The 19,233-nt window shown below is 43.6% G+C and overlaps 2 protein-coding genes across 4 annotated transcripts in view; one reads left to right on the forward strand and one right to left on the reverse strand.

The window, feature by feature from the left end:
* Window positions 1-7,069, forward strand: part of SPG11 (SPG11 vesicle trafficking associated, spatacsin) — a 35,777-nt gene extending 28,708 nt beyond the window's left edge. For 2 of the 3 annotated variants that reach the window (XM_040570045.1, XM_040570044.1), the window contains exons 33-39: window positions 99-232; window positions 976-1,083; window positions 1,648-1,816; window positions 2,689-2,777; window positions 3,299-3,454; window positions 3,652-3,803; window positions 4,517-7,069. In XM_040570045.1, coding sequence (XP_040425979.1) covers window positions 99-232; window positions 976-1,083; window positions 1,648-1,816; window positions 2,689-2,777; window positions 3,299-3,454; window positions 3,652-3,803; window positions 4,517-4,697 — 989 coding nt within the window. In that variant the 3' untranslated portion in view covers window positions 4,698-7,069. Of the gene's footprint in view, window positions 1-98; window positions 233-975; window positions 1,084-1,647; window positions 1,817-2,688; window positions 2,778-3,298; window positions 3,455-3,651; window positions 3,804-4,516 lie in introns of those variants that run through there. The other variant, XR_005823309.1, reaches the window with a different exon arrangement.
* Window positions 6,371-17,268, reverse strand: EIF3J (eukaryotic translation initiation factor 3 subunit J). Its single transcript, XM_040570051.1, has 8 exons — window positions 17,113-17,268; window positions 16,904-17,007; window positions 12,050-12,107; window positions 11,700-11,791; window positions 11,114-11,228; window positions 9,910-10,068; window positions 8,796-8,869; window positions 6,371-7,437 (listed from the first exon to the last, which is right to left on the reverse strand). The coding sequence occupies exons 1-8, from the start codon at window positions 17,135-17,137 to the stop codon at window positions 7,306-7,308; spliced, it is 759 nt and encodes a 252-aa protein (XP_040425985.1). The 5' UTR covers window positions 17,138-17,268; the 3' UTR covers window positions 6,371-7,305.
* Between the last annotated feature and the right edge of the window lie 1,965 nt (window positions 17,269-19,233).

Below are 19,233 nucleotides of genomic sequence, written 5' to 3' on the forward strand. Positions count from 1 at the left end.
TTGTAGACACACATTGTTATCCCCAGGTTGAGACTACAACATAAGAATTAATTTCCTCAGTTTATGAACCAAAGTACCAGAGTTTTTGTATTCTTCAGTTACAGAATTGCTGATTTTGGCCCATAATTGCTTTAGTTTGACTTGCCACATGGAAGGAATCACTAGAGTCCTCCAAGCAGCACGGCTTCTCACAGATGAACATTTAGCACCTAATGATGAGTATGGACTTGTGGTATGTATCCTTGATGCCATGTGTGTATCTAGAGGCTGTATGAACATTTTCTTGCGTATGTCAGCAAATAACTTTGCTCTGAGCAGTGCGTGGGGAGCAGGTGGGTAGCAGAATGGAATACAGTCTTTCACTTCTGGTTGACTGGTCTTGTCCTGCCTGTCTCTGGAAGCTAGAGGTGAAAGCTAAAGCTGGGTTTTTGGTCTGAAGTGTGTATGTCCTAATGGACAGATTTTTTTGTCACAGAATCTATTAGAAGACTTCACTGGAAAAATAGAAGTGGAAGAGTGAGATGGCAACAGTGTAGTACATCAAACAGAATTTCAAAGTGATTCAACTACTAGTGAAATGTGACTGTTTTTATTACCATGCTGTCACACATCTTTTAAACCCGTCTTGAAAAGAATTCTGGATTCTGAGCCATGCTCAATATAGTGGTGTTACTGCAGGAGGGAATGTACTGAGGAGCCTAGAAAGTCCACTGCATATTTATATTTGGTAAAATGATACCCTTTCACCTTACAATAAAAAAGGTGCAGTGGGTTAGATTAAAAATAAAACCTCTTAGCTCTAAGGGAATGTCGGCCTGCCTAATGCAATGCAACTAGCTTTACCATGTAGCGGTATCAGCTGGTACAGCACTCTTGCCTCGTGCGGCCTTTTTCCTGCCACAGCACTAACAGCTTTGTGAGAAAGGACTTTTCTGCTTTACTTTGAGCTGCATACTTACACTGTTATTTCCACAGGTTCGTCTTCTTACTGGAATTGGCAGATACAATGAAATGACCTACATATTTGAACTGCTGCATGAGAAACATTACTTTGAAGTGCTCATGAGAAAGAAATTAGACCCAGTAGGTGGAGGGGAATAAAGCTGGGAAAAGAGAACTGTGTGTCTATGTCAGAAACTGATATTTATACAGCAAGGTGGAATTATTACTGGAGTCTAGGAAGTGTTTTTCTAGTTCACCAGTGATAAATTAATTCTGGGTTTTATCTGGATTTTAGTTGAACAAGTTTGTTCTAATTAGTTCAGTGCTGCAACGAGAACAGCATTGAACCTTCAAGCTTGGGAATGTCACTTAGAGTTTTTGTGTCATGTTTTGTTTTTTCTTCATGCTGTTTCATGAGTTCTTAGAAATCATAAAATAGTAAATATTTATAGCTTTATTGTAAAATAAATAATTCAGTTTTAACATTTATTTATAAATAGGTGCATAGCTACTGGATTTTCTTGCCTGACATAGCCCAAGTGTGAATATTCCCATTATGTCTTAAAATATTGTGGAGAAACCTCGAAGACTGTTCTGATACAATTTTCCAAAAAGTGATCATTATAGATTTGTTTGTGAGTACTAAAATGTGAATGAAAAAATAAGCTCTTCAAATCTTAATCTGTTATTCCTTCATTTGACCAGAGTGGGACACTGAAGACAGCTCTGCTGGATTACATCAAGCGTTGCCGCCCAGGGGACAGTGAAAAGCACAACATGATCGCCCTTTGCTTCAGTATGTGTCGAGAAATTGGAGAGAATCATGAGGCTGCTGCTGGCATACAGCTTAAACTCATTGAATCGCAGCCATGGGGTGAGTGGAAACTGCAAAAACAAGAAATATGAGTTTGCATATACTTCAGTACATCAGGTTGCTGCTGTCTGCACCAGGCAACTGACTGAAGGTGGAATACTTCTGAAGAGTTAAAATGTACTTTAATGTTGCATATACTATTACTGTTTTAGAAGGAAGACATGGTGGGCAATTGTAGTTTGGATTGCCTGTGTTGTTCTGGTAACATCCATTAAAATTCCACTGGCTGGAAGGAAGGCACTATTCTTGCACTCAGTGCTTTATCTGGCCACTCTGTTACTTTTCAAAGAGTTGAGATTTTGGGCTCTTACTGTAAGGTAATCTTCCAGTACTGCTGTGCATGGGAGGAGGAGGTAAGGACACATGCATGTTTTCTTCACCTTACTAGATGTGATACAATGTAGGTTTTAACAAAAAGTGTATATATAAAGTGTTGACTTTTTGTGCAAAGTAACTCGTTTACATCTGACCTTAGTGAGTTCTGTACAGCTGGGAGAGTGCTGTGGAGCATACAGAGATCTTGGTGCAGAGCAGTTAGTCAGTACGGTAACAGCAACTAAAATAGAAGCTATGTCAAATGCTTTTCTGAATTTATCTGATAATAGTTAGTGGTTGTATCTACCACAAATGTATGATTTGGATTTCTTTTTGGTCTTCAATCACATGACTAGGTTCCTGCAATGCCTTTGGCTCATAGTCAAACAGATATCACTACTCCTTTGCAATTTTTCAACTTTTTTTTTTTTAATATAAGAAATCTTTTTTGCTGCTTTCTGAAACAATAGGAGACGCAGACTTGGTATCAGGAGGTATTTTATAGCTTATTTTGTCACCTGTGTAAATAATTTTTTGCATTTTTTTCCCCATTTCAGAGGAGTCTCTTCAAGATGTTGCAAATTTAAAGAAACTGCTGATGAAAGCTCTGACTCTCTTTATTGATGCAGCAGAAAGTTACTCTAAGGTAAAACAACATGAAATTGCATGACTTCTGTACAGCACATAAGGAGTGAGCTGAACTGAGAGAACAAAGAAAGCTGCTCTAGGAAGGATGTGCAGAATCCCATCCCAGCAAAAATTAAGCAAAAAAAATCTCTTGCTCTGTCATTTCAGCAGTATCCCAGCAGTCTCAGTAACACTCTTGTATCAGAGTCGTATAGTGTTTCCTTTTAAGTCTTCTAAGAGCAGGGATTACGATTAGATTCCCAGTTTTAGAGGAGTGACCATGAGCTTAACTGCTTTACTCTAAGGACAAGTGAGAATAGAACAATATAAAGAGTGTTTAAGAACTGTTGTAGTTAGGATGATGAAAGAAATATTTGCAGTGAGTGAAGCTTTATTTAAAACTAATGGAATATGATAAAACTGCAGTGATCTACAAGAGAAAATACTAGACAACTCTGAACACGTTGTTTCTGTCAGCATTGTTTGTGGTTTTCCTCCAGAAACATACTTCAGCAGCTTGTGTTTGTTTTTACTACGTAGGACTCCTGTGTCCGACAGTCCTTGCGCTGTAGTCGGCTAACAAAGCTGATAACCCTCCAGCTGCATTTTCTGAACACCGGTCAGAGCACTATGCTGATTAACCTGAACAGGCAGAACCTGATGGAATGCATCATGTCCTTGCCTAGATTCTATCAAGTAAGCTTTCTCATCTGTTTGGTTTTTTTTGGAAAATGATTGCTTTAAACAGCAGGTGCCTAAGCACTCTGCTCCTGTGAGCGTAATGCTCAGAGGTAGGTCAAACTGAAGATGTAGAATATTTAAAGTATAGGAATGTTTCTGTACAAAAGTAAACTCTTCCGGCTTAGTAATTCCAGCATCTGTTCTCCCTGAAGGCAGCTATTGTGGCCGAGGCTTACGAGTTTGTTCCAGACTGGGCTGAAGTTCTGTATCAACAAGTGATCACCAAGGGAGACTTCAATTACTTAGAAGAATTTAAACAGCAAAAACTACTGAAGCCTAGCATATTTGAGGAGATTGCTAAGAAGTAAGTAGTTCTGTGGTCAAACTGGGAACTTTCTTTTCCACAGACTAGAAGAACAAGTTGCGTGTTTAATGGAATGCAAGTCATAGTATTGTTAAAAACTTTTCTGTGACAAAGTATAGCATACAGGGAGCTGAGATCTATGTTCAGTTTCTTAAACATATTGTGGAAATAGCACTGGATCTATCATCACTGGCAGCCTTTTCAGTAGTTAAAGGGGGCTTATAAAATGATGGAGAGTGACTTTTTGCTCGGGCAGATAATGACAGGACAAGAAGGGAGGGTTTTAAACTAAAAGAGGGGAGATTTAGATGAGATGTTAGGAGGAAATTCTTCACTCAGAGGGTGGTGAGGCACTGGAACAGGCTGCCCAGAGAGGTTGTGGATGCCCCATCCCTGGAGGTGTTCAAGGCCAGGCTAGATGAGGCCCTGGGCAATGTGATCTAGCAGGTGGTGTCCCTGCCCACGGCAGGGGGTTGGAACTGGGTGAATTTCAAAGTCCTTTCCAACCCAAGCCATTCTATGATAATTTTTATTCAGCAGGATAAGTACGGTACCTTAAGGCTGGTCGTACTGGATCTTTATAAAATAAATCAGAGCAAAATAAACAGCCAAGAGAATCTAATGTATGTGTTGAGCCTCTTAAGAAATACAGTTCTTGTAGCAATGACTATAAGGCTTTCTCCTATTTCAATTTTATGTAAAATTATTTTCAGGGTTAAACAACACCCACCGACTGATGCTGCTCTGAAAAATCTGAAGAAATTGCTTGCTTACTGTGAAGACATCTACATGCACTACAGACTGGCTTATGATAACAAGTTCTATGATGTGGTAAACATGCTCCTGAAAGATGCACAGACTGGATGTTGTCTTAACGACATGCTATCAAACTAGAATCCATCCATCCTCCATGAGGTAGAGACTGACTCTGACAGTACCAGTGCCACAACTTGCATGGTTAGTACCAATTCTTTAACAGATATTTTATCAATTACCTGCTTGTAATGATATGCCGCTATGTGAAAGTAACTCCAGAAAACTGGTGGTGGTTGTAAATATTTAAAATGCTGATACTGTATTAACCTAAAAGCATTTTGTATAATAAATCCTACTGTTTACAAAATACTCGACTAATGGCAAATACAGGCTGGAACAGTCGATGATGAACCTCAGAGATCCAGCAGCCCTTTAGTTTAGGGGCGTGGATGATGGATCGCCATAGGAAATAAGTAGAATTAGCAGGCTCCTTTGAAAGTTTAGGTGCATGCTAAATAACCTATTGTTTTGTGTGTTCTCTGATTCCACTCTCATTAGCCTGTTTTTGTTTTCTAGCTTAAGTGATAAGCTGAAAGTCTCGTACAACAGCATGTACTTAACGTAGTTGCTACTGTATTGGCATGCTTAGACAGGCCTACTGGGCAGACAGTTGGTATTGAGGCCTTAACAAGAGCTAGCAACCCAAGTATTCTGCCACTTAGATCTCTGGGGTAAGTTTAGAAGACCAGGGACATGTAACGGGATAATACCTGAACAGTGCTTCACACAGCCGTCAGAGTCTATCTAATCCAAAGACTTTATCTCCTGCACAAAAGGGGTGGGAGGGACTGTAGCATAAAAACAGCTTCGAAGTAACATTAGTCACATTAAGCAATGATACTGTACTATCGCTAAATATTAAACATTATCCTGGCAACAAGGTTGCTATGGCAATTGTATTTTTAATTAGCAAAGGCATGCTAAGTTGGATTTCTAAGTCAGATTTGTATCTTAACAAGCTCCCTTTGGTTGCTGAACAGTCACGCTAGCAACCTTTGCATATGACATATTACTTGCATACGGGTATATAAAGTACAAGTCATAGCGCCTTTGATACACCTTTAATAAAAGATTAAGTAGCAAAGATTATGCCTGAACAGAACACTGTATTTAAAATTCCAGTTCTAGTCAGTCTCATAAGACTAAATTAGAATAATCACAGCCAGCTCAGTCTAAGTTAAATAATGACTAGCAGCTTTTAAAGTTCAATTTAAAAGTTTCTAGCATGAAAAGAGAACCTCCTTCTGCAAATCCCCAGTCCTGATTAAAAATTTGGGACCGCTAATACTGGGAAGCAGAACTCCTGCCTTGTAGAAGCACACATGTATCCTATCCATATTAGGAACAAACACGTGAGTAAGCCATAAGTAAGTTGTAAATGCAAGACTGACTTCTTATAATAAGTGTCAACTGCCAGCTGAAATAGAGCTGCGCTGTTAAGGAGGCTGCCCTGAAATGTTTCTAAGGTGAGTACAAGCTACTGACCTCAGCACTTCCAGCAACACGGATGTTTAAGTTCACTATGGAAATGCAAAAGTATTTTGTTTATCAGCAGCAGCTGTACATCTTAATTTAAGGAAAGCTGTTTTACAGGAATGAAATCTTGCACCTCTAACACCAGAGAAGCGGCAAGTCAGAGCAAAGTCTAGACTTAGTAACAAGCAGCCAGCAGTATTCACCTCATTTTTGCAACTCTCTTCAAGTACTGACATTGTAATACACTGAAAGAACAGGTCCAAAGACAGCTATAGTGAAGTCCTCACAATAGTGATTTTTATTAAATTAGTTGCTTTATAAAACATTGCAGATGTCATAATTGTTAACGTAACAATTTGCCCAACTGTAGTAACTGTTGCAGTTTGCTAAGCAAGTTTTTTTTAAATGAAAGAAAATGGCTGAGTCGTGAAAGATTTACCACAGCCCATGAGAGACCAAAAGGAAGTCTTGTTTTTTACACTTAAACCAGGCAATTAACTGTTAAAGAATACCCAACCCATACAGCTGCATTAGTAGAAATTTAGATAAATGGAAACTAAACTTCATACTCATCTTTTTTTATTTTTTCAAATAAGGAACTCTTTCCTTGTTCTGACCCAGACAAGTGTTCTGTTTAAATGTCAAGCTTTGAAGTAGTGGGTATCTCAAGTGATGCATTCCATGTGCAGTATCCTTACTCTGAAGTTAGCAGTTTCCCTTCACAATATACTGAAAACCTCAAGCTCTAACTTAAGACAAAGCAATTGTAATACTAAGTGCACACCATGCCCTTGCTGCAAACTGCTTTTGTTCATCAAACAATTCATTCAAGGAGCTACAGTTAAGGCCATGTCATTGAACTGTGCTGGTAATAATACTTTGCCTTGTTGAAATTCATTTCCAATTTAGTGGCTGTTACTATAAAAATCAAATAGCAACAATACCGTTATCAGAATGCTGTGTAGTAGTTGTTTTTTTAAAATTTTATTTTACTGTAATTTATACAGTTTTTAAATTTCTTCATTCTAACCCCTTGAGCACAAAACAGGAATCCCAGTGCCTTCGCACTGGCCTGACAAGAGTTAAACCACCAGCACAGAGATACTGCAATTTTGATTGTAGCATTTGGCAGAATTTAAAGAAAGAGAAGTTGTGCTACATGTTTAAGGGATTACGGGCAACAGAAAGACGATAGAAGGGGAGATAAATGTCACATGAAGTCTTCAAAGTCTTGTACGTATTCTCCATCATATCCTCCATAATCAGCCAGGTCATCTTTCATAGTAGCCTTTAAACCACCTCCAGGCACAACACCTTTTTTCTTCTTTTTGGCTTTACTTTGCTTAAAGAGGAAGAAGAGCATGTTTACTTAAAAATCCACAGTAATTTGTCATTATTTAAATTTGAGTAACGCCTCATTTTTGAGGTATGAACACTTGCATCATGTACTCATGGTGAATGCACTATTGCAATGATTTCTGCAGCAGCATTTCATCCACAACGCAATCTATTCATAGTAAAGCTATATTCCTGAGTGTTCCACAGCTCCCTACATCACATATTTTACTGTTTTGTCATTCATCCTGTTTCACCTAGACTCTAACCAAGTAGACTAACTATGCGTCCTGTTAATTTTACAAAACTAAACAAGTATAAAACTCTGCCTTACTGGACTGGTATAGTTGCAGGTTTCAGTAGTTAGCCAAACTAATTTAGAGGAAAAGGAGAGAGCATAAGAATAGAAAATATACATACTTTTAAACTTTTTTGGTTCAGTAAGTCACAGGCTTCTCTCCAAAGTGCAGTACATATTAAAGAAAGAGTTCATTATGTTTACCAAACTCTAGACTTAATGCAGTAACACTACATAAAATTTGTTTGTATTCTAGTGCTTCAGTCATTCCTGCAGAGGTCCTGTAGAACTGGTATAATAGAATAACACCTGCCACTGAAACACGTTGTATTTAAGAGTCCCATTTTGCATTTACAAGCTACCACTTACAATAATAATGCACTGCCATTTGTTTTCTATCAATCCTCCAGTTTGATTTAAAACATATTGAGAAAATTGTATTGCCAGTGATGTTTTCTGTTTAATTTTATTGCTTTCTAATGATTCAACTAATACTTCAATTCCAACTGACCTGGGATTTTAAATTTATAGTATAAAACACAATGTTATAATTTGCATCAGTTAAACTATCATATCACCTCTAAAAACTTATTTTTCCTTGCCTATGCAATTACTGTTCCTTCAGTTTGCATGACACTGCAAAAATCCCAGCTATCTGCTACTCAAAATGACAAACTTTGGCAAAGAGTTAAAGTTACTTCCCTGTATTGGTATTATATTGACATTTAACTGTAACTGAGGCTGGCTTCCCTTTCCAGGGTATTGGCATAAGTCATTTTAACTCCACGGCAGCGCAGTGTAAAATGGAACAAGGTTATCATGCAGGTAAGATGCATGTAAATTAAGGGATGTTTTGCCTGTGGTCTCTAGATTCAGTAAACTGATTATCTCACACATCTAAGAGTATTTATTTAGTTCTAAAACAGTATCCAAGACTATCATTTCATCTACTACTACATGTAACAAAATCAGCAGCTCAATTCAGCATTAGACCTATTTCCATTTTCCAGGAGATCATCGTCTTTAGCAGATAATGTTATGGTTACAGAAAAGCATAGAAGCCTTACCTTTTCTTGTTTTTGTTTTTCACTGCATAGTACTGTCAAAGAATTTGTGATCTTTTTCAAATCATCAATTTCCACTGCATTAGGGAAAAAAAAGAACAGATTCCTTATCACTATTGATTTTAGAAGGCAGTTAAATAATTTATCATAAAAATTCTATCAAAAAACTATGGAGGTGAGCATCAATGAGTAGTAACTACTGGCAATTACTTGATATAAAACAGCAAAATACATACTGGGTAATTCTGAGCCTTTTGATGACAACTGCTACTCACATGGTCCCTAGTAAGCAGCTTGAACGTTGGGGAAGGTAAGATTTTGCAAATTCAGAGTTAGCGAACACATGAGCCTTAGTAAGGAGATATTTGAAAAAAATCTAGTACTATGATGTAATACAGTAAAATACAGACTGTTTTAGGCACACACATGAAACGAAGCAGTGGAATATTAATAATAAATTATCCAAGAGATGGCAAGTCCTTCACTTTAGAAGACCTGGAACCCATTTGAAATGTATGTTACTAGCTTCAGGCAGCCAACGATCCCTGTATTTATGCAGCGCTAAATAGTATCAAGTTACCACTTTGCTGAAGGACAACATGTGTACGGTACAGGAAAAGATCTCAAACAATGAATTCACCAAATACTTCAGCCTACCAGAACAGTGGAAAAAAATTAGTTCAGTTTATCTGTGTATAGTTACATGTTGAATTCCAGAACAATTTATTTTGCAGTCCCTGAATTACATTATCTCAATTTTATAATAGTTTCCTTCCAAATTGCTACTTGAGTTTTCCGGCTCAGAGAATCATTTATTTTCCAGAAGCTGCTTCAGGGGAAACATGCGACATTTATATCAGCAAAACAACTTACACTTTTAAAGTGACTGTATTTAACTGACTTGCAGAATGGCTGTAACAGTACAAGCATGTGATCCATAATAAAGTTTGTTGGGATGGAAATTGGATACTAGGTCAGTGAAACAGACTAGACTAGACTTTATTTAGTATAAACGGCATAGATTAATCTCGATTTAAATTTTACTCACAGCATGTTTTCAAATTCAACCCCATTACAATTTTGGCAGTACATTCTAGAAGTCTTTCACTTAACTTACATGAAATACATACGTCTCGAACTAATGCTTCCAAAAAACTGGCATAATGTAACGATTTTTCATATTGTGTAATTTTTTCTTTTAGTAGTTTGCCAAATTCCGTAAAGTCATCTTTTGAAGAGGGATTCATGGCATCTATTCCACAAGTGTTATTTACACCTGCAAGGAAAAACGCAGGTTTTAAAGAAAACATCAGCTGTAGGCCCCTAAAAGATGACACCAACAGAAAACAAGTAACCCCATTCACATTCAGTTCTTCACTTCTGCTGAACCTTTGCAAAACTAAATCTGAGGTTTTCTCGCTCCCCACTGGCTTCTGCCAAACAAAAACTACCAGCCTGAGTCACTAACCTGGACCTGAAGAGACTTCGCTCTAAAGCTTAGTCATTCGAACCAGCTATTTCTGAAGCGCTTTGCTACATGTAGCACTTCTCCCCTTCCAGGGGGTCAGTGCAAAATTTAATTGGTTCTTTGCAACTGTTTTAAAGCAACCCCTCCTCCCCATGGCACTGCACTCTTTCAGAAGATACGCAGCAGAATTTTCACTGAGTAATAAGCTGAATAACCCACTTTAAGCAAAGAAGCAAGCTTTCGTGTTTGAAGAATGCTGCTATAAATCAGCGCCTTTGCCAGCTGCGTCAAAGCACAGAGCCAGAACAAGCTGCATTAAGTCTATTTCCAGCTACCCAAGGAAACAAGCTCCCTCCAGTAACCTAGCTGGCTTTCTCAACATCTAGCTTACTACACAGACTGCCTGAAGTAAAGCATGCATGCGTTATGCTGCGCCACACTCGCCCAAAGCCTCATCAGCCTGAAGCCCGCATTGTAAAGCAGCTAAGAACATCAGACAGCACTTTCTTTCTTCACATGCTTGTCTTCTTATCAGAAGCGTAACTTGGTTGGGAAATTCAGTCAGCCATCTTTTTCCTATACCGTTCTACCAAGACATGGTAAGGAAAAGCACCTTACATCCCAACGCTGTTTCTGCAGTTCTTGCAGTGAGTCCTCAGTACCAGGATATGCTTCCAGTAGCCTGGCTTTAAAACCCACGTTTATTCTCAGTAACGCAACCTGCACGTGCTCTAACAGTCAAATCCTGATCAACTCTATTTGCAGGATCCCCGCACAAAACTGAAAGCTTCATTTAGGGGTGCGGTACTTCTGTCATGTTACAATTACATTGAGTGGGGTACAACACACTTACCGAATGTTTCTTTTGCTAACTCAAGGTCTGACTCCTCTTGCAATTTCTTTAGCCGTAGTTTGTCTGCTAACTGTTCTTCTGGTGTAAGTTCTCTATGTTCCTCTGGTGCCTCTAACTGAATTTAAAAAAATGTATATAGGGGAACATTATATTGAGCTGAGGTATTACAGGAAATCATTTTTTTCCAGCGCCACTCGAATAGCTTCTGCCTGAAGTCAATACACCTCATGTGCAAACCTGAAAACCATCCCAATTAATCATAACAATGCCTATTATTTACTTCAATAAATTGTTCATTTTAACTAAGGTGTGCCTTCCCCCTTCTCATATAAGTTTTACAACTGCATGTTTTACCATGAGGTGCATGCAAAAGAAATGGAGATAAGCATTATTTCCATAACCCAATTAAATTTTAGAGAAATTAAAGCTGTCATCCCCCAGATGTTAAGTACAAGACTCAAGTTTGTTTTATCAGACTGCTCAAGGCCTTCATAGGTCTTGTGGAACCTCAAAAAAAAAAAAAAAAAGAAAAATCAGAACAAACCCACCCTTTAAATTTATGAGACCAAGAAGAAAAAGTAATTACCCTTTTTTTAAGCTCCTCTTGCTTTTTCTTTTGTTGTTTTTCTTTTTCTTTTATTTTTTCTGCTATTTTCTTTTTTTCTGAAACTTTGGGTTCTGTAAAACATTGAACAATATGACACTCGAGGTTTACTTTTTTTTTTTTCCCAACAACCAGAAAACCACTAATCAGAGAGAAAGCGACAGAGCTCAGTTAGCACAATCTGTTCGCAGGGAGGGTTAAAAGACACGCTTTCTCAAAACCAAAGTTCATCCTATTTGGAAAGTGGTTTTGATACTTCAGATACACTCAGGACAAAACCAGCGTCTTTTCTGATGCTGCACACAGTGAAATGTATTCCTTTTAAGTCTCACCTTGTTTTATCTCTGTCTCCTTTACTTCCTCCTCTTCCTCCTCATCATCCCAGTTATCCTACAAAGTAAGTTTTAATTAAGATGAATCTTCACAGGATTCTTCTACAGATAATTTCTACTTTTTTAGATAAACACAAAGAACGGTAGTTTACATATAGCCTCTCTAAATGCTCACGCATCCATTAATCTGATGTATTTGAATTAAGAAGCAGGGGTAAGTCATTAGAGCTGTACAATAAGGACGCTACTTTTGGGAGCAGACCACAATGTTTCAGGAGCTACGAAGACGGCGGCTTTTATTCAAAGAACTGCAAAGTTCCTGTCAACAGAGTTAGAAAAGCAAGGTCACAAACAGTCAGATCAACATTGCACAGTAAAACACGACTTCACTATAGCTCCTGTTACGAAACACTGCACGATTCCGGGACGCCACCTGAGGCGTTCACGCAGCACAGCCACCGCTGGAACCAGACACGCGGCTGCAACCACCTGAAGCAGGACGCTGCGCCACCACCACGGGGCCTCCTCCCCAAGGTGCCCGCTGCCTGCAGCTCGCGGCCACCGGTGCCCCTTCCACCGTGATGGAAGCGTCCGTGCGGCTGCTGCACGAGGGCGAAAACCACCCGGGAACCCGCTGGCCACGGGGCTGTGCTGTGAGCAGGAGAGCGGCTGTAGGCAGATGGGCGATGCGCGGGGGCATCCTGATGCAGGAGCACCAACGCGCAGCGGCCCTCAGACCACGAGCCCGTGGCTTTTTCCTGAAGAGAAGGAGCTGTCAGAACACTTCCCACAAACACATCGCTGGAACGTTCTCGATCACATCCTCGAGTGTGTTTTCAGACCGCCCCAGCTGTGGTGTCTGCAGAGGTTCTCTCCTTTCAGTTTCCACCGTGGGCACGCTCCTCGCGGCCGCGCTCCTGTGCCCGGACAGGCGACCCCAGCTCAAAGCACGACGCGGTTCAGGTGAATAGCGAGGAAGCACTTCTCTAGAAGCGACCTGTTTCTGTCACCTGCAGACTTTGCAGCAGTAATCCCGCAGTTCCTCCTGACAGCCATCTGCGTAGGGTTTATGGGAAGACATTTTTTCCTAACGCCACTCCAGATTCTGCTGGATGGCCTGACCTCCATATGGGAATCAGTGCTCTAAAACTGATCTGAAGTTACATGCCGAGCACCACAAGGCACACACACCAGAAGTTGGAGCCAGGAAACCTCACGGGCGTCTAATTTTAGTTCCCTGTTTCAACTGAACTTGCAAGCTTAAAAGATTACGTTTGACAAGGCGCAGCTCACGCGAACATCGCACAGCCCGTCAGGACATCCCTGTAAGTAAACTCACAAACTGAGTCCTGGACTTGGTCATTTCCACCTCACAACAGTGATGCAAGCGGTCATCCAAACTACTCATTTCAGGGGCTGGCATTGGCGTGACACAGAAAAAGACGGAGACGGAAGAACGCAGCATGCGCTGCAATGTGCTGATCCAAGCAAGGAAGACACCCAGCCACCAGCTCACTCGAGTTAATTGGCACTTGTAAGAGCTCCAGCTTCCCTTCCACATTCCAAGAACCTGACTTGAATTTGCAGCAGCATTAGTTTAGCTCATATCTAATTAAGAGTTTGTTACACCCATGTCCATTACTGCTGTACAAAGCCTGCTGCCTTATCCCCTGCCCTCTCCTTCACAGACGGGGGTTTTAACATCAAGTGTTCCCTAGTGCAAAACCCTGCGAGGCTGAAGGCAGCCTACCCGCTACGCAAAGGTAGCGGTGGGCCCGAAAGAAACGACAGCATTTCATTCCTGCACGTGGGTGACTTCTCCAGGGCCTTTCGCACCAAGACAGGCGCGCTCACTGCGGGCTGGCCGTGCTCTGGGCCGGCACGCGGTGCTGGGTTCGGCTCGCGAAGCTCTGCTGATGAAGCAACACAGAAACGGCAAAAACCAGAGGGCAGCGTGACCACCTCTCCTCCGGCACGACCTCCCCCTCGGCTCTCAGGTGGGATTTTCAGGCGTCAACTTTTCAGGTCTCAACTTGAGCTGAAGAAACCTCCAACTGTCGGGAGCCGACCCGCAGCGGAGGGATCGCGCCCCAGCGCCGCCAGCAGGCTCCTGGCCGGGCAGCGTCCAGACATCGGCCACCCGAGGACTCACTTCTCAGCCCGGTGCGCCAACACCAGCGGCCTTCCAGCTGGGCTAACGCCATCTCGCTTCTTCAAGCTGTTTTTATTTAAGCAACAGAACATGATTAATATATTGGAGATGATTTTGCTTTCTTTGCTTTTTTTGTTTTTGTTTTTAACTGGCAGCGGGGTGGAGTCCCAGTTACACCTATTCCTGTGTTTTATAAATTTCTGTGAACTCTTGGAGGAAAAGAAAATTAGTACTGAATCTTCGCGCTGAATACTAAGTAATTCAAAAGAGGACACTTTTATTGCACAATATATCCACTAAAGTAGGATAAAACTTCGAAGTATTTCAACAATGCTCATTTACACGTACGTAACTGAACTAAGGACACTGAAATCATCTTCCTTTTCATGTAAATAAACCTGTGATGAGAACAGCTCTCACAATTTCATATGCACCTTGAACACATGAAAATGCACATTCTCCCCCCCAAAACCAGAAGACATGATTTGAGAACAACAGGGACTCCAGTATTCCGATTCCCAGTTGTACCTGGGCACTCTCCTTCACCAAGGCTGTTGCCTGTGTAACAAGCAAATTTCCCAGTTTTGGCTTTGTTGAGCAAAGAATTGCCCAAGAGTAAATAGATGAACATTCCCTGGCAGGAGGCCCGTCTTCTGGGAAACTTGTGTTCTGGTAACATTTGAGAGTAGTTTTATTACTTATGAAGATGCTAATTTTAAACCTGGGGAAGTCAAGATTTCCTGAACTTTAAGTTACTTTAGGTTCGTTACCAAAACAACTTCAGAATAAACTCCAGAATCTGAATATATAAAAAGCATTCCAAAACGTGGAATGCCCGTGTTAAGACAAACTACACGGAAAACACCTTGTGCTTATATTTTAGACCACGTAATTTTTCTTCTGCAGGAACTTCTCCAGGGCTGACCCTGGCAAACGAGGTATCCAAACAAACCTACGCTACCTCCCTAGCTCAGCTCTGAGATCTTGAGCATTTGTAAGTAAGAGCCAACTAAAACAAAACAGGACAGCTTCATCTGCTGGATGGGTCCTTCTCTCCAGATGCAGCTCCAGTACTAAAACTGTAATCCTTCAGAAAGGGGGAAGTAGTTGCATTCTTGGTACGTGGGGGAAAACCTTGTTCTTTTATTAGAACAGCCATAGAAAGCACAGGTGTCGTTAGGGGAATGACAGCTCGCAGTCCAGTTCGCTTGGACCCATTCCATCACAGCAGGAAAGCTTCTCACTTTCAAAGAAAGGAGGAACAGCAAACTTCACAAAGACAGTAGGTCTGATATATTCGTACGTGTGCACAAATATATAAAGATTAAATACGAATTTCCGTACACACGCATAGTCCCACTCTAACCACACTTTTTACAAATGACTGCAGCCACTGCATACAGAGATACCTCCACTTACTTTGCCTGCTCTAATGTGACATCTGTGATAAATACAGGGTGTGGGCATCACTAAACTCACAAAGTAAAATGGACAGCCTGTAACTTACAAAAAATACATATTTTTTTTAACAGATGAACTACTCTTTTCACACTACCTATAAAAACAAATACCCACCCTGAACTCCAAGGACAACTGAGTCAGTGTTTTTAAGAGATTCTGCTAACGCAAGCGCAGGCTGAATAACAGAAGGAACAAGTCCTCACCTAGTAAGCAGCAATTCTCTAGTTAGAAAGCTTCATACCTGTGACCGTAACGGAGCAAGCAGGTCGCCTGGTGAACCACCAGGAGATTGCCTAGTATCTCAGAAGCTTGATTTGAAACAAAAAGGTGTTTTGCAGTCTACCTATTTCCATTCCTCCCCCTCTTCAACCACCTTCCTTGTACATTTCCTGACATTATTTTGCTCCCTGTCTGCACGTACGCTAGGCACACTGAGGTTTCTGTGTCATCCACCACCCAGAAACCTGGCTCGCTAGGGGACAGCTGGAACTACATGGAAGAAAACAAACTTTTAAGGAAAGTCAGCTTTCATAGGTATGAGAAATGAACATCCACACGCTTTGACACCAATTCCACGCTAACATTGCTCCTCAAACGCACCAAAATTCAGTTCCAAACAGCGCCTTAAGCAAACATATGTTAAGCGACCTGCTGAACGTGACACGACGCAGTAACACCGCCGTACTTTCCAGCCGCGGCCGGGGCCTGGGAGTGGGAAAAGGGGTGGCAGAGACACGCTGCCACAACCCAAGCTTCCAGTCGTTACAAGCAGCACTGTTACGGTGCAGCTCTCGCTGAACCCAGCCCACCGGGATGCCACGCTCAGGGCTAAGATGACCCAAAGCGAGGAGCCACCAGCAGCCAGCCGCCCGCGGAGCAGCGCCCGGAGCCGGGCAGCAGCGGGGGGGTTCCCGGGTCCCCCCTCGCGGCCGGGCCCCCCCTCACGGCCTTGCTGCGGCCCGGGGACCGACCCGCCCCGCGGGAGGGCCGCGGGCAGCGCGGCCTCGGCTTCCCCCGGCCCCCGCCCGCCCAGCGCCGCCTCCCGGCCCGAGGGGCCGCGGGGACCCCCCCGGAGCCCCGGGGCGCCCGATCCCGGCCCCGGCCCCCCCCGGGCCCCTCACCGCCGCCCGCCCCGGGCCGGGCCGCGCCGCCTGGTCCCGCGGCCCCCTCAGGAGCGGCACCGGACGGCAGCGGCACGGCCCCGGCCCGCGGCCCCCAGCCCTCAGCCCCAGCCCCGGCACCTTCACGTCGTCCTCCTCATCCTCTCCGGCCCAGCGGTCGCCGGCCGCCACCCCCGGCACCAGCCGCTTCGCCACCGGCTCCACCACCTCGAAGCTGTCGGCGTCTGTAGGGGAGAGGAGAGCGGGTGAGCGGCGGCGGCGGCCGGGGGGGGGGGGGGATGCCCGGCGGGGCCCGGCGGGGCCCGGCGGGGCGCTGGGCCGCCACCTACCCCACGAGTCCGCCTCCGCCGCCATCTTCCTGCCGCGGCCGCTCCGCAGGCGCCGTGAGTCAGCCGCACCAGAGCGGCCCCAGCCAGCGCCGCGCGGGGCACGCCGGGACGGCGGCGGGATGCCCGCCCTGCGCCCCGCCCGCCGGCGGCGAGCGCGACCCGCCGGGCCCCGCCCAGCGCGGCGGAGGGACGCCATGATGGGAGGGTAAGGGAGAGGGGCTGGGAGGAGCCGCCCCGCCGCCATGATGGGAGGGACAGGGCTGTGAGGAGGGACCCGGCCGCCACGATGAGGGGAGGGGAAGGCGCGGCCCGTGGCTCCCTCGCGGTCGGGGCCCGGCCGCCGAGCAGCCCCCGGCCGCCCCCGGGGCCCCGAGCGAGCTCCGAGCCCTGCCCCGGGGGCTTCCACCGCGGCCCGGCCTCGCTGTGCTCGGGCGGGCTCCGGCCGCGACGTCCCGCGCCCGGCGCGCACCGCGTGAGGAGCCCCGGCCCTCGCAGTCCCCTCACAACCCTTCCGTAAGGGGTTACAAAAAAGGCAAAAACCAAGATTTTTACGAAGGAGAAAAAGCTATTGTATGTACCAAGGAATTAATCTAGGAGTTGCCCTCACATGTGGGCTGAATTTATTCCCTTGGCTCTGCTGCAGTGAAAAAGCCCACGCCTTTTGAAGTTCCTTCACACATTAAAAATATTAATGGCACAAGTCAGTCAGAGCAAGATGAAAGAATGAGAAAACACCCCACGTGTTGACTGCTAAGGGTCTTCAGCTCTGCAGGCTGTCAGGATGCCCAAGCACCAAGCGTGGCTGAACTGGTGCTTACTGGGGCGAAAGGCGCTCCTTCCCGTTCCCTTCAGCGGCGTGGGGGCCGCCGAGGTGGCGCAGCCTGCGGCCCTGCCTCCTGCAGCCCTGCCTCGGTCCTGGCTAAGCAGGATCTCTGCTCTCTGATCGCGTTTAACAGTAACGACACGACGACTAGTGCCACACTGAGGTACCTCAGCAGCATCCCTCTTATCCTGCTGAGAGACCCCCAGCACCAGCCGGGGAGCACCACTGTGCTAGCTTTGATGCGGTCTTCCTACAAGAACCCGGCTTCTGGTGCAACATAGAAATAATGTTTAGTTTACAGGTAGATTCGAGATTAGAAGAGGATCAAGAGCCACAAAAACTAGAAGTTCAAACCTAGCGATGAGCCCTTGGGTTACTGTGATGACACACGTTTTTTCCACTTTTCTTCTTTAGAAAGGCCAGAATTCCACCACCCCTACCCCCAAAAAAGTAATAAAACCCAATCTTTTTACGGTTATCAATACAATTGGTTAAAGACTCACCAGTGCCAGAATTAGGATGCTATAGTAAACCAAATTCAGTTTCAGTTCAGTCAACTCATGCCAGGGGATTATACAATTTGGTTTATCGTAGGCTTGCAAACAACAGTTTGATAATTTTAAATAGCTGCGTGTAATTAATGAATTATTCACAGAGTTTTCGTAAGATTTCCTTCAGCAATGGAACCACTTTGTTTTCTAATAGGTTTTCTCAGTATTAAAACTTCTGTGTTTCAAACATTATGCTCCCCAGCCGGGAAAAAATGCACACGATGCTGTGATCCCAGGAACGAGGAGGGGCCTTCGCAGGCCTCTCAACGATTATAATTGAACGCAACGATTATAACTGAAAGCTCACTGGATGTGAACAAATTGCTATGGCTAATAACTGCTTTCTACCCTCAAAAGAGCAGAAAGTATTCACAGGAATTGAGTGACTTTCTGCTCCTGCCACTCCACCTCATGGAGACAACAGAGACACAACTGTCAGGACAAAGACAACTTAGCTTAAGTCACAGCCTGAATGGGCAGCCTTATTCTGAAAGAAATAGGTCTTACTAATGAGGTGTGTGTTCCAGATTCATCTGGAACACAGATGAATGTTCCTCTAGCAAGAAGAAGATCCTCTCGTGTTAGCTAGAAAAAAATATGACTTCCAAATTTATCATCCGTTTTTTGTTGTTACCCATTTACCAGGCACTAGAAATAACATTAGAGACATAATTATAGATCAAGTAGTGTAGTAAGTTATATCCTCACCGAGTCTAAACAGTTTCATAAGCTCAAGTGTGCTGTGAG

Source organism: Cygnus olor, chromosome 11 (genome assembly GCF_009769625.2).
Source record: "Cygnus olor isolate bCygOlo1 chromosome 11, bCygOlo1.pri.v2, whole genome shotgun sequence".
NCBI lineage: Eukaryota > Metazoa > Chordata > Aves > Anseriformes > Anatidae > Cygnus > Cygnus olor.